This window comes from Ixodes scapularis, unplaced genomic scaffold (assembly GCF_016920785.2).
Source record: "Ixodes scapularis isolate PalLabHiFi unplaced genomic scaffold, ASM1692078v2 PGA_scaffold6__148_contigs__length_123643588, whole genome shotgun sequence".
Lineage (NCBI taxonomy): Eukaryota > Metazoa > Arthropoda > Arachnida > Ixodida > Ixodidae > Ixodes > Ixodes scapularis.
This window is the reverse complement of record NW_024609881.1, coordinates 43701347-43714516: the sequence shown is the minus strand read 5'-3', so window position 1 is coordinate 43714516 and position 13170 is coordinate 43701347. Positions and strand designations below refer to the sequence as shown.

Sequence of the window (13170 nt, the reverse complement as noted above, 5' to 3'; positions counted from 1 at the left end):
CTTAGGCACCTGTTTCCGGCTTGAGCGGCGTCGCCGTCGGCGCAACCGCGACGACGTTTCGGCACCGTGCCGAAACGTCCTCGCGGGGTTACGTGACGTCACGGGGCCCACGTGACCTCAGGGTCACGTAACCCCCTTGAGGTCACGAGGGTCACGCGACGTCTCGAGGGTCACGTGACCTCACTGTTACATCCACGGCGACGCCACTCGGAGGGAGGAGTAACCGGCAGGATGAGAAACTGAGGAGGAGGGGGGAGGAGTATACCTTCCCCTCAGCACTTTTTCCTTCTCCTCCTCAAGAGCTGCGCTCTAATTCGGCGTTGCAGGGAGTTGTAAACGGCTTTCATTTTTTTATCAAACACGGAATGGCTGTGTTATACTATATAAACTCTGGTAACATGGCTTTAAGTTCGAGCCGCATTTTGATGTTTAATAAAATAAAACTGAAAGGAAACAGAGAAAGACTACTAATTTCTAAAATGTCCCACTTTTATTAAATTGCGGTACGCCGCACGCAGCGTCTTGCACCACTGCATATATTTTACGGTAATTTCAATTACCTGAACGGTAATTAAAGTTAAGACACCCTACGCACACAAAGATTGTTTTTTTTTATACATAACACTGGCGTGGCACACCCTGAAATTTGCCGTATAGATATTCAAATGAATAAGGTCAGTCTGCCCTGCGACATAATTGCTTCTTAGTTGTTTAACTCTTAATTGCAGTACTTCCTGCTTTGAATGGTACACAAAATTAACGACGTTTACGATTCTCTCTAATGCCGAATAGACCATTTGCAATATTCCCAAGCGCCCCGGCCCGAACTTGAGAAATCATGGGAACGGTAGTCCATCTTGGAAAGAGAATTTTTTTTAAATTTTAGTTATAAATACTGCAGACTCATGTTAGAGTCCAGGCAGGAGTGAGCATTACAATAGAAACATGATATACAACACCGAGAAGACTTCGATACCAGCTGCAAGACATAACAACAAAGTAAACTTGAAGGAAAAAAATCAACAACAAAAACATTACAAACCATCACCTGGGCACAACTTTCAAATTTGAAATAAATTCTTCGACACTGGCACTTTCTCCTATATCTTTTGGCAGCTGGTTCAATGCTGTTATTGTCCTGGGAAAGAACGAACATTTAAACGTATCATTATGCACACTAAACTCCCTAATCATTTTGCTATTGTTAAAACGAGTATTTGCGCGCGATACTCGGGTTACGTAAGGGCACTGTTTTAGGTGATTTATATCATTATATATCAAGTACAAAAGTTTTAACCTCTTTTCTAAGCGCCGGGTTTGAAGCGTTTCAAGTCCAAGAAAGCTGATTATTTCATTCACGCTGTCCGTTCTTTTATACCGGTTGCAAATAAATCGGACTGCAGTCCTCTGCACTCTTTCATTTTATTTATTTACAAGTTGGCTCAGCAGTACACAAACAAAACGAGGAAACGTAAAGCACAAAGAGGACGCACGCGAACGTAAATAACGACTAAAAAATCAACCTCCCGGGAGCGATACAAATATGTAGAGTGTTTATATGGACACGGGTGGCAAAAAAGGATCACAGACACATAGAAAATAAATAACAAGTAGACTAGAACGGCCCAGCGGCTACACTACAGAAAGGTGCGTGAAAACATAAGTAATCAAGGCACCGCCGAACTTGTAGCACCACTCTGCGGCCTGCAACGCCCATGAAGTCTGTATGCCACCTCCGGAAAAACTCCTCTTCCTCAAAGGCAAAAAAGTGAATCTTCGAGGTGGGAGAGGAGCAGTGTCCGGAGCCGTCGCAACAACGGGAACATCAGACCGAGACGGCGCTGGTGGCCCACAGCAATGTTCCTCTGTTGCCACAAGATGTAGCAGGTGGCGGCTAACACCAGACCCGCACTCCGGTGTCTAGCGTAGAAATGTCTGCTCAGTGGCAGCGCAAAGATGCGACTCACAAGAGTCCTCAAAGTTTTAGCTACAACGCATTCAAACACCGCGTGGGTGTTGGCTTCAACCTGCCCACAGTTGACACACAAATTGGAGTTAGCGACACCCCATCGTGCTAGGAGGTCACGGGCAGGTAGAACGCCCACCCAATCCGCCAATGAAAGTCTGCAAGGCCGAGAGGGACGTCTGGGGAGAAAGCGCTGGTCCAATTTGCAGTCCCACTTTGAACCCGGAGTAGGAAGGGTACCTCCGGCTCGCAAGCGGCCTCACAAGGACGTGAGACAGGTACCTTACGGATGTCACAGTCAGGCGTGGCCGTTCGTAACTGCTGGTACCCTACTGAAAAAAACCATTTGAAATTCAAACGGGTGGCAAACTGGTAAATCAAACGGGTGCAAACTTGTCGACCCGTTTGGATCAAACGTGATTATGGGATACGGGTAGCCGTTTGAAACGGTACCCGCTCGAAACGGTACCCATTTGATACAGGTGCCCGTTTGATACGGGTGCCCGTTTGATACAGGTGCCCGTTCGACCTTGCACGTGACCACACGTTTGAACGTGCCATTCGAATCGGGAAATTATGCGCTAGCCCTAAACGGGGATCGTCTGGTAGGTTGGTTATATTAAACTTATTTAAAACGTTCCGAAACTCATAAACCTATTTATAACATGGAGGGAACACGTAGAACAAATGTGCTCACGTAGGTGCTTGTAAATGGACGGCAAAACAGACACAAAAGATTGTTTTCAATTCTCCTCAAAGTTTATTACGTCTTCTGTAGACAAGTACAAACGTGCAAGCGATCTGTGAAATGTGAGAAGCACTCTAAGCTTTTATACAACTGAGAAGATAGCAAACCAAACAAAAACCGAGGTAATTCTAGACTATGAAGGTAGACTTTCGGGAAATATTTCGCCCGGCTGCCGCGAGAATAGTGGCTGCATAATTATATAGATAATCTGGAAGAGTACGAGCAGAAGAACGGTCAATCGTTGCCAAGAAGTGGGTTTTACCATAAAAATAGCGGACTTGAAAGATGTAATCCGTGATAGTTGTCGACACGGTCAAAGCAGGACAACCACACAAACACAAATGAGAGGGAACGGCTTCTTGGAAGTTTCCACACGATGTGGCGCACAAGCTGTCAGTTGCCGAACCCAACCAAACCGCAAGAATTCCTGACTTCTTCGAAGAATCGCTTGTTGCCGATATAGACGTAGGACTTTTCGAACACTGATAGCTTTGGTGCACATCCAATACGTTGTCGAGAGACATCCTAATAAGACCGCAGGGTAAGGCGACAGATCGAAGCAGGTGGACGCGCGAAGTTCGAGCTGGAACTGACAACAAGCAGAAAAAGAAAAAAGCGGCTGCTAGGCGCACCCTTCCGGATCTCGACGCTTATCAGCGTGTAGCTCGCGCGGGGGTGCGGGTCACGTGACGGGTGACAAGAGCGGAGGGAGGGGGCGAGGACGACAGGGACAGCCCCTCTCCCTCTCCCCAGGCATTCCAGAGAGATGTGTTTTTGTAAGCTCAAAAATAAAAAAAAAAAAAAAAAAAAAAAGAAAACACGCGCGCGTTCGCGCGCGCATTTTAGCACGCTTGAACCTTGGAAATGGCGGCGGGGCGGCCAGAAGCTCGGGTTGCGCCCGAGCGAAGAAAGCATTTAGCGCGAGCTCGTAGTTTGACTGCTGCAACGGCGGCCGTGCTCTCGCAATGCTCGATGTTCTTGCAGCCGCGTGTACGCGTGCTACCTTCGCTGCGTCTTGAATTAAAGTGAAACGGAGTCTAGAGGTACATTCTTTCACGCGGTCGCGTCTTCTGCGGGAGAGATTCGAGCTGAATAAGTAAATTGAGGCAACAAGGATGGACAAAGTCTCAAAGTTCTGTCAAAAATATCGGCTTACCAACGTCGCGCGTTTACGTAAAACAACAACAAAAAAAGGTGTTAGTTTTAGTTGCAGTATAAGCGAACATCAGCGCAATTGATATATAAATATAATTACTTGCATTACGCGGACGATCTGAAATCGATGAACCGGCGCTCCCAGCCTTCCGGAAACATTGGCTGCCACGGATGAAACGCTAGGCGTGCCCACGCCGCCGATTTGTACGTTCAGTATCAAACGGGCTCCGGAGAGCCGTTTGATTAAACCGGTGCAGTTTGCAACGTGGTCACCGGTTTGAGCAAACGTGCGACAACTTTGCCCGAACGAGTCACCCATTTGCCCGAACGAGCGACCCATTTGCCCAGACGAGCGACCCGTTTGCCAAAGGAGTGACCTGTTTGTCCAAATAGGTGACCGTTATGGCTCATACAGGGGACCGCTTTGAACCGTACGGGCGACCCCTTTGACAAACTGGTGACCGGTATGGTTAAACTGTTACCGGTATGAACCCGTTTGTTTTCATATAGGCGCCAAATGTTTTTTTTTAGTAGGGTAGACCTGAACTACCGTCGCGTAGAAAGACAGTGGGGCTCCGCCGTCGGGCACGAGTTCCCTAGCCCCCGAGGCACCAGGACGCGACGGTGGGTGCTGAGCCAGTACAGCGTCAGGCTCCGACCGGGATAGTCAGGGGCGTCTAGGATGTCCAGGACGTTCCGAAGGGAAAGTAAGCGGCTGAGGGTGACAAGGCAGGGGATGCTCAGGCGCGACATTCGAAGGGCCGAGCGAGCGACCAGCTCAGTGCGCCCTTCCCAGAGGAAGGCAAAAATAAAGGAGGTAGTGCTCTGGACGACAGACGGAGGGGGGAGAGCGACCGGTGAGCGTAGCACAGCCGGGCACACAGCACCGATTCCACGATATGAGCTCTATCGCGCTGGGGTAGGGAGAAACGCGAAGCCACAGCGGCCTTGTGCACGACGTCTGTCGCAATGCTGTTCCAGGTTTCTGCGGAGACACCAGAACAGTCAAATAGAACACCTAGGACCCTGACAACCCTTGTTGCCATGATGCCACCCAGAAGTGGGTTGGCAAAACCACCAAAGAGAACGGCTTTACTTTTGGGACGTGTTGAGCCGGGCCCCTGAAAGGACGGCGTACTTTTCATACAGCCGTAGCGCTGATATAAGGCTCCCGGAGTCCGGTATGAATAGAGACGTCGTCCGCATATGCGGATACTGTATGGATCCCGAGCCAGGAAGAAGGAAGCCACGTATCGGGGCTTGGTCGTGGATTCGTCGGTGAAGCGGGTACAGGCAAAGGACGAAAAGTAAGGATGACAGGGCACAGCCCTGGCGTACCCCTCACTCAACGACAAAGCACGGGGTAATTTGGCCGTTGACAACGACGTCATTGACCAGATTCACATACAAAACCTCAAAGAGGCGCACGAAGTGTGGAGAGAATCTATACGTCATAAGGACCGCAAACAAAAAGCGGTGGTCTATATGGTTGAAAGACTTCTCCTGGTCCAGGGAAACGAAAGCGCCGGAAAGGCAACCGGACGCGTCAGCGTGAGGGTCGAGAATATGCTCCATCCAGGAACTGAGCAGGTCTGAAAAGGGCTTTTAAGTCCTGGTAACACGTCGCGGAGGCGGTGAGGAAGAATGGTGGCCAACCGTTTGTATAGTCTGCGTTGAGAAGAGTGACGGGCCGCCTGGCCTGCGGCGTGGTGGGCTCGTTAGTCTCCTTCGGGACGAGGATGATGCAGCCACGCCGGAAGGAGTCGGGAACGTTGCCGCCTCGAAGGAATGCGTTGAAAACGCTGACTAGTGCCGTGCAAACCTGGGACCAAAACTCTTTTTAAAACTCTGCAGGAAGGCCGTCGACACCTGGCGCAAAACCCATCTTCATGCCTCTGAGAGCCTCGTAAGCCTCGAATGGGCTGACAGGGCGGTAAAGAGTATCACGCAGGTCGGGCGGGACTTGAGGTAAGGAACCACAAGACTCTTGGAAGAGGACATCGGATCTGTTCCGGGAGGAGTAATTTTCCACCGGGAAAAGGGCTGCAAAATGTTCGAAGAAAACTTTCACGATATCAGGCGGATGGGACGACTAGAAGCCATCTGGTGTGGTGAAAGACGGAACCCAGCCCGGTCGATCCCCGTGGCCTCGAGAGACGCGAAGGTAGCGGAGGACCTCAGGGTCTGACACGGGACGCCTGTTCCAGGGCTGCAATGCCGCAGTTCCTGAACTTTCCCGCAGAAGGCGAGAGTACCTTGGCCGCAACAGGTTCAAGTACTCAGTCACGAGGGGCGTGGAGGTACCACCGCGCTTAATGATCTAGATGCGTCGCAGGACCTCTTTGAGCTAGTGAGAGAGTTGGCGCCGACTCCACTCCCTCTTCGACGCACAGAGAACACCAGAACACCTTCAAGCTGTCCAAACGCGCAGAATCCGGGCCCATGACACGTTGTGCCACAGTGAGCGCTTGGCGGAGTGACTAAACCGCTTCCCTATCCCGAAGAAGCCGCAAGTCAAAACCGCCAGGAAATGCAGCGAGGCTGTTCGCCCCTAGGAACGGACAAGGAAATCAGGACAGGACGACGATTCGAGATGTACCCCGGCGCAGGAGGAAACGAAAGGGTCTCACATCTAGTGAGACATGTAGCAAGCCAGGTTGGGAAGTACAACTGGTCTAAATGACTGCTCAAGCCCGCACAAGACCACGTGGGCGCAAAAGAGGAGCCGTGTTACTCGCACCAAGCGTCTTCTCGTAAGTCAAACTGCTCAACCAGGCGATCAAGCTTACGAGCATTCCAGTTGGCCCTACCCTGACCTGGACCCTGAACATCGCGGTGAGTGTCTAAAACACAGTTAAAATTTCTCAAAGGCCAAAAAGGGGTGGGACTCCAACAAATATGCGTCTAACTTTCGAAAAAAGCCATTCGATAAAGACATATGCGCGGGCGCACACAGATTCACCGCGCGCAAGCGATGCTGACCAAAAAAGAAATCAAAAGCAAAGACGCGACCAGCGCGATCAAAACTGCTATTACATCCTTGACTGAGCGCTCGAGGCAAGATAAGAACGGCAGCGCCGCAACAGCGCGTGTCTCCGAAAAAAAAAAAAAAGAACAGCCAAGGAGGAAGCGTTCACGAAAAGCAGTGCTTTCGCGTGCAGAAAAAAAAATGGTTTCTTGTAAAAAGACAAGGTCTGCACCAACTGAGCGCGCGAAGTGAACGACCTCACGCTGTTTATTGGGGTTTCTAAAGCCCTGGACATTCAGCGTGAGGACACGCAGGAGCATTGCCACAAAAATAAAACTCATAAAAAAAAAAAAAACAATTTACGCGAGCATACCGCACTAGAAGACCAGAGAGTCGGAAATGCCCTCCGAGTCCGATGGCTTGGCGTGACCCAGGCGTTTCTTCTTCGTCCAGGTTCCGGGGGCGTCAAACGGGCTGCTGGTGCTTGTGAGGCCGCGTTTTGTTTCAGGACGGTCGCAGCACATGGCGTCGTTGTCGTCAGACCTTGGGTCCACAGACGCGTCGCTGTCCGGTTGCGGCACTAACGTGCCGGGGGATGCCGAAGCCGGAGGCAACGTAGGTGACGGAGGAGGGTTCCCTTGGCCCGGGGTGACTTCAGCGATCTCAGCTGCCTTGAGGCAGGCGATGAGGGGACTCGGGGTGGCGTCCTCGGCAATGAGGAGGTCTTGTCTGTCGTCACCAACCTGCAGAAAACGCTGGGCCGATGTTTCCGCGTGCGCAGGAAGCACATCGGTGGTTGAGGGCTCTGCCGCCGGTGGGTAGACGCCGGGGGTAGTGGGCAAGCGGGTGATTGCGGAAAGCGGCTTAGCCTGCTCAGAGGGACCGAAAGCTTGAGTCGCAGGTGGGTGGGGGTGCTGACCGATGGCGGAGATCTACGGCAGGAATCTCTAGCAGCTGCCGAGTACGTCTTGCGCTCAACGCAGTCTGTGGTGGCGTGGGCGTGGCCGCAGCGTTGGCAGGGCGCAGCACATCCTTCTGTCGGGTGCCCGAAGACGCCGCACCTGTCACAGTGGAGAGTCTTGCAGGCGGGCCCGAAATGGCCCTCCTGACCACAGCGGCTACAGACCCGGCGCATGCCTCGATAGTGCACCATGACTCTGCGGCCGTAGATGAAGTTTGGGGACAGGCTTGGCCATCTTCAGCTTGACCACCGTGCCCGTACGGTTGTCCGGTCGGTCACTGTAGGTAACGTGGCTCAAACCCTTTACCTTCTGTACTGCCTGAGGGCCTGGACGAGGGCGTCCTCGGTTACGCACGGCGGGAGTCGGTAAACCGACATGTGGACGACGTGGGCCTGGACCGGTTGGAGTGGGATCTGGACGTCACCGAGCAACAGGTGTCCCTGTGGTACCAAACGTTGGGTTGCGGCCATGGAGCTGACCGCTGCCGTAAACCTTGCACCACCATGGTGTCTAAGGTACGGAAGGCCGGCGTCGCCGACCACGTGTTGGAACGCGTCCATGATGGCGTCCACTGGCGTGTCCACCGGTACGTTGATGACGAGACACTGCGCCTTGGACGGCGCCGCCGAGGACGTTGAAGCCGTCATGTCGAAGACCGAAGCCCCGGGGACCGCGATGTGATCACGGTCCCAGGGAACGCTGTAAAACTGGAAGGCACGACGCTAGTGATCGCTAATTTCGACCAATTCCATGGTTACACCTTTCTTGAGCGTATTTTGGAGTCACTCTGAACAAGCACCTGATATACCCCAAGGACCCGTCATATCGGTTTTAAAATTTCTCGTCAATGTCAGCATTTTTTATACTGTGCATGCGATCCACCTTTCAGCCTGGCTGAGCTGCACAAATCTCTTACAATATTATCATTCTCGTGATTGTTCTCTTAGCACGAATTGCCTAAGAAGCCGACAAGTCGCCACAACAAAAACCAGGATTTAGGTCGGAGTCCGCGGCGCTGTTTGTACCATTTTTAGTGTTTCTAACTTAATATGTGCGCCTTTGAAGCTGTAGGAAAATGATAATAATATAAGAGATTTCTGCAGCCCATCAAGGTTGAAGGGTGGACAGCATGCACAGTATCAAAAACGCTGCCATTTTGGAGGAACTTTAAAAGCTATATGGCAGGTCATTGAGGTACATCAGGTGCTTGTTCAGGGTGACTCCGAATCACGCTCAAAAGTTGTGCAAGGACGAATAGGATCGAAATTACCGATCACGTAGAAGATATTTGCGCATGCCGGGGTGCTAGAGGGATATTGGAGCGCAGCTCTTGAGGAGGTGGAGGGTAGAGTAGGGAGGGGCCGATATACTCCTCTTTCCCCTCCCCTCCTCCTGTTTTTTCCTCCCATTTCGTAGAATGTTATTGCCAAATTTTCCCCTAAATTTAGCAAACATTTCCCCGCTAAATTGAGCGGGAAATGTTTCCCGTAAATTTAGCGGAAAATAATTTCCCGCGGAATGTAGGAGTGTACGCGCTCTGTGTTGTTCGTTTCTCTTGCTTGTCCGTTGCTTTAGCGCTTTTAGCCTTGAAAAAAAAAATAGCAGTAAGTTTCTCGCTAAATTCAGTGGGTAAATTTTCCCCCTAAATTAAGCGGGAAACTTTTTCGCTAGACTGACGTTTCACGTCTCGTGGCACGTCACACATGATGTACAATTTACGTGTGTTGTCACGTGTGATTTCATTAGGAAGTTTTAATGGACCGTTTCCGGAGCCCTCTAAGGACACGCGTAGCGCTTCGTAATCCGCCAGAAGACCTTGAACTATGCAGAGAAGGATGCAGGGGCGCAGCCGCAGCTGCGGCGTTTTCCTTACGGATACCGTAGGGGAGGAGAAAAACAATCTACTACGACCTCCTAGTATGAAAAACGTCCCGATAAATTTAGCGAAAAAAAATTTCCGCCGACTTTAGCGAAAAATGTTCTCGCCAAATTTAGCAGGAATCTTTTATTCTCGTGACGTCACACGTGACGTGATTACGGGAAACTTCCCATAATGCAACGCGCGGTTACGGCGATGCCGACGCCACTTAATCCGGAAACAGACGGCTAAGAGCTGCGCTTTAAAAGGGAACGTTTTTTCGTGCCCACCATTTTGATTTTCTTTAGGCACTGAGGGCATATTAAGATAGAAGATCTCACGTCTTTCATGCACATCCAATGTGTACGGTCGCAATCCACGTGAAGTTAACGCACGATTTTCGACTGCTTTGTGGTGACAAAGCCATGGAGCCTTGTACAGTAAGGAGAGAATCCACTGGTGATCTGGCACCATCAAAATGTTGAGCCCCTGAACTGCATTTTCCCAGAGCAAAGGTTTTGCAGTATTTGCGAGACGAATAGAACGATCTCACCAGCTAGTCTGAGTATCGTGTGAGCTGTAGTCTTTCTGCACGCGGAACAACTCTTCTGGAGGTCTGCGCTAGCAGAGCACGAGGCGGCATGAGCTCCCTCGTGAACTGGCGTCTGCCTCCTACGAACTACAGTTATGGCGGCGTCATGCATGCGTGGAACGCTTGGTGAGATTGGTCTATTGCCCATGATCTCTACGGAAAGTGATAGTCTGTAATATTATCGAAAGTTCTTCGAGCCCATGATGAAACAATAATGCGCAAAGAATACTCGAAAGATATACACGTAGCCAGTGTTTCAGAGATGCCCGACAGATGGTGCGATTGTGCCCTCTTGTAAGCGATCACAAGAGATCCCGAGGCTGCACAACGCATATGGTTGCAGTCAAATGCGGTGTGTGAACCAGTGTTTACTTTCCGCCTTGCCACGGTTGTCTTGAGAAGTGCATAGCTGCCACGGCAGCTGCTTTGCGACGCTGTCAATACAGAGCGGTTGGTGATCACGCATTAACCATTATCCGAATCACGACTGTGCATCAAACTCGCAAGCAAGTTGGGACGTCCGCCCGACACTTTGAACAACTTAGCCCTACTTCTATTTAATCTCGTTCTCTATTGGTTTCAGTCTTGTTGCTAGGTTTTCTACGGACAAAGGCGCCATGTGGACTGATCAAGGACAGCAGCCCCTCACTTGGACCGAAGGATGGTCCAGATTTGCTAAATTTGATCCGGGGGACAATGTTCAGGTATAAGATGCTGGGGATTAATTGTTTTCTGCCTTTGTCTTGTGTGTTTCACAATCTAAGACTTTGACAACTTTGGTAGAATACTCTGTGAGCGCTCACTTAAAAGTTTGGGATAACCTTGAAGAATTAGGAGCCGGGCGCTTGTTATGGACTCTGCGGGCTGCGCCATTTTGTTCCACTTCAGCGCCATCTACATACATTCGGGAATTTGAACGAATCGTCGGAGTTGAAGAGGGACATGGCATGCGCCGAGTTCAGTAGCTGGGCAGTTTTGATGAGCTGTACCGCCAGAACTGCCCGAATATTGAGGCTCCTTTTTTATTTCCTTTCATCCCAATAAAATGGTCTCTACTCTGTTTACTGCTGAGCTGACGGGACGGTGGATGCCTCATTCTCACCACTTTCCTGCCCTTTATCATCTGACGTCAGTGTCTGCACGACAGCATGCACAGAAAGTGTGACCACGTTGTGCAAGGCTGATGGTTGACTGGTTCAACAAGCACATAACTTCCACCGCTCTGACAGCCCAGTCGTAATCGCTCTGACAGCTTAGCGCTAAATTGAATATGCGTCCGAAGGTAAAAATGCGGAAGGGGTACATGATAAAGTAGGCTTCACTCGGGGGTTGAGGCGTCAGGGTGTACCCGCCGTACTTCGTTTCACTGTAACTTGTCAAAGGGTGAAATCTACAGCCCCCTGAGACTATCGGTGTAACTAGGGCGAAGCGCTTGACAGCCCTTAAAAAGTTACAGGGACGAGTGAATTACCCAAGGAGCTGGATAAGGGAGAAAAAGAGAACTCTCCTCCTACCCAAACCTCTTAGTTTTTCCCAGACGTCGCGTTTTTCTAGCGAGAAGACTGGCCCGTTACTTGAAACTCGTACAAAAGCGGCTTCCCTCTCCAGCCAATGGCATTGACAGCACTGCGCTCACTAGCGAAATGTAGCGTATAGTCGGGTGTCTCTCTTCGACGCACTGATTGGGTCACCCTTGTTCAAACTATGTGAAATTTAAACTGACACCACAGATCGCAGACAAAACAGATTCGTACTCCACAGTGCAACAAGTACACGGGCATTCGCTAGAAACTGTCCTGACACGGGAATGGACACCGCAAAATGCGGACGCAGCACACTTGCGCTCCACTGTGCGATAAACACGAGCACCCGCTCCAGTTTCGGGTCGTCACGGGAACCGACATCGCGCGCGTGCAACGCGGACAAAAGTGCGGGCACCGGCAACAATCTCGCACGTCACGGGAACAGACAGCACAGGTTGCGGAGGAAGCAGATTAGCGTTCTACGGTGCACTAGACACGGGAAACCGCTACAAAGTCGTCTATCACGGGAACCAATACCACGCGTGCAAATTGCAGACAATAAAAGAAATGCGGGAACGAGCTACGAAATTGCACGTCACGGGAACGGATACCGCGAATTGCGGACGCAGCAGATACTGCAGATCGCACGGTCGAAGCGATTCCCGTCGGACATTGAGTGGTCGATATACGGCAGGAGTCGATGGCTGGGCAATGTTTCGGATGTTTTATGTTGTGAATAATCGACCCCAAAAACGGGGCAAAGGATCTCTCGGAGGCGGGCGGTTTTACGGGACTTTACGCTAATCCTTTATCTCAAATTTTACTTGGAACTAAACGTAGCAACAGAGTGTCAAGTTTTGTGCCTGACACCTTAAGTAAAAAGACTGTTCTTTATAGATACTGCTGGAGGCGTCGGTCGTCTTTGGATTTATTGCCCTGGATGATATTTATCTGGCTCCCGGCGTCTGCCCTCAGCCTCGTGAGTTGCTTTTACTTATCACACGTGGTATCTAATATTCTTAGGAATATGAGTAAGTATGGTGCCTGGAGGCACGTCCTCGGCTGGTGCATTTAGCGTCCTATCCCGCCAGTACGTCAAAAGCGGTCTCAAAATAACAACGAATCACTTCGCTGAAGTTGTCCTGTCATGCTGTCGGATGTCACAATCCTGGCGGTTGTTGCTATGCTAGAAGTCTCGACAAAAAGTGCGAGCAAATGCAAATGTCGCTGTCGTCGTGGAGTCCGGACTCCTGGCTGCCTGAACTTCCGTGAACTGTTAAGCTGGACACGTATCTGCGGTAGTACAAGCGCCCGCAATGCTACCACCGCTTCGGTGACGCCGCAAGGATCGCTGCCCGCAACATGACGTCATCAGGCGGAAGTCTTGAGACCTCCTCT

General features: G+C 50.8%; 1 protein-coding gene across 1 annotated transcript in view; it reads left to right on the top strand.

Moving 5' to 3' along the window:
- Positions 1–13170, top strand: part of LOC8033079 (MAM and LDL-receptor class A domain-containing protein 2) — a 210314-nt gene that overhangs the window by 953 nt on the left and 196191 nt on the right. Inside the window, exons 2-3 of the mRNA XM_029973441.2 lie at positions 10833–10953; positions 12670–12751. Of these exons, the coding sequence (XP_029829301.2) occupies positions 10867–10953; positions 12670–12751 (169 nt within the window). The 5' untranslated portion in view covers positions 10833–10866. The remainder of the gene's footprint in view (positions 1–10832; positions 10954–12669; positions 12752–13170) is intronic.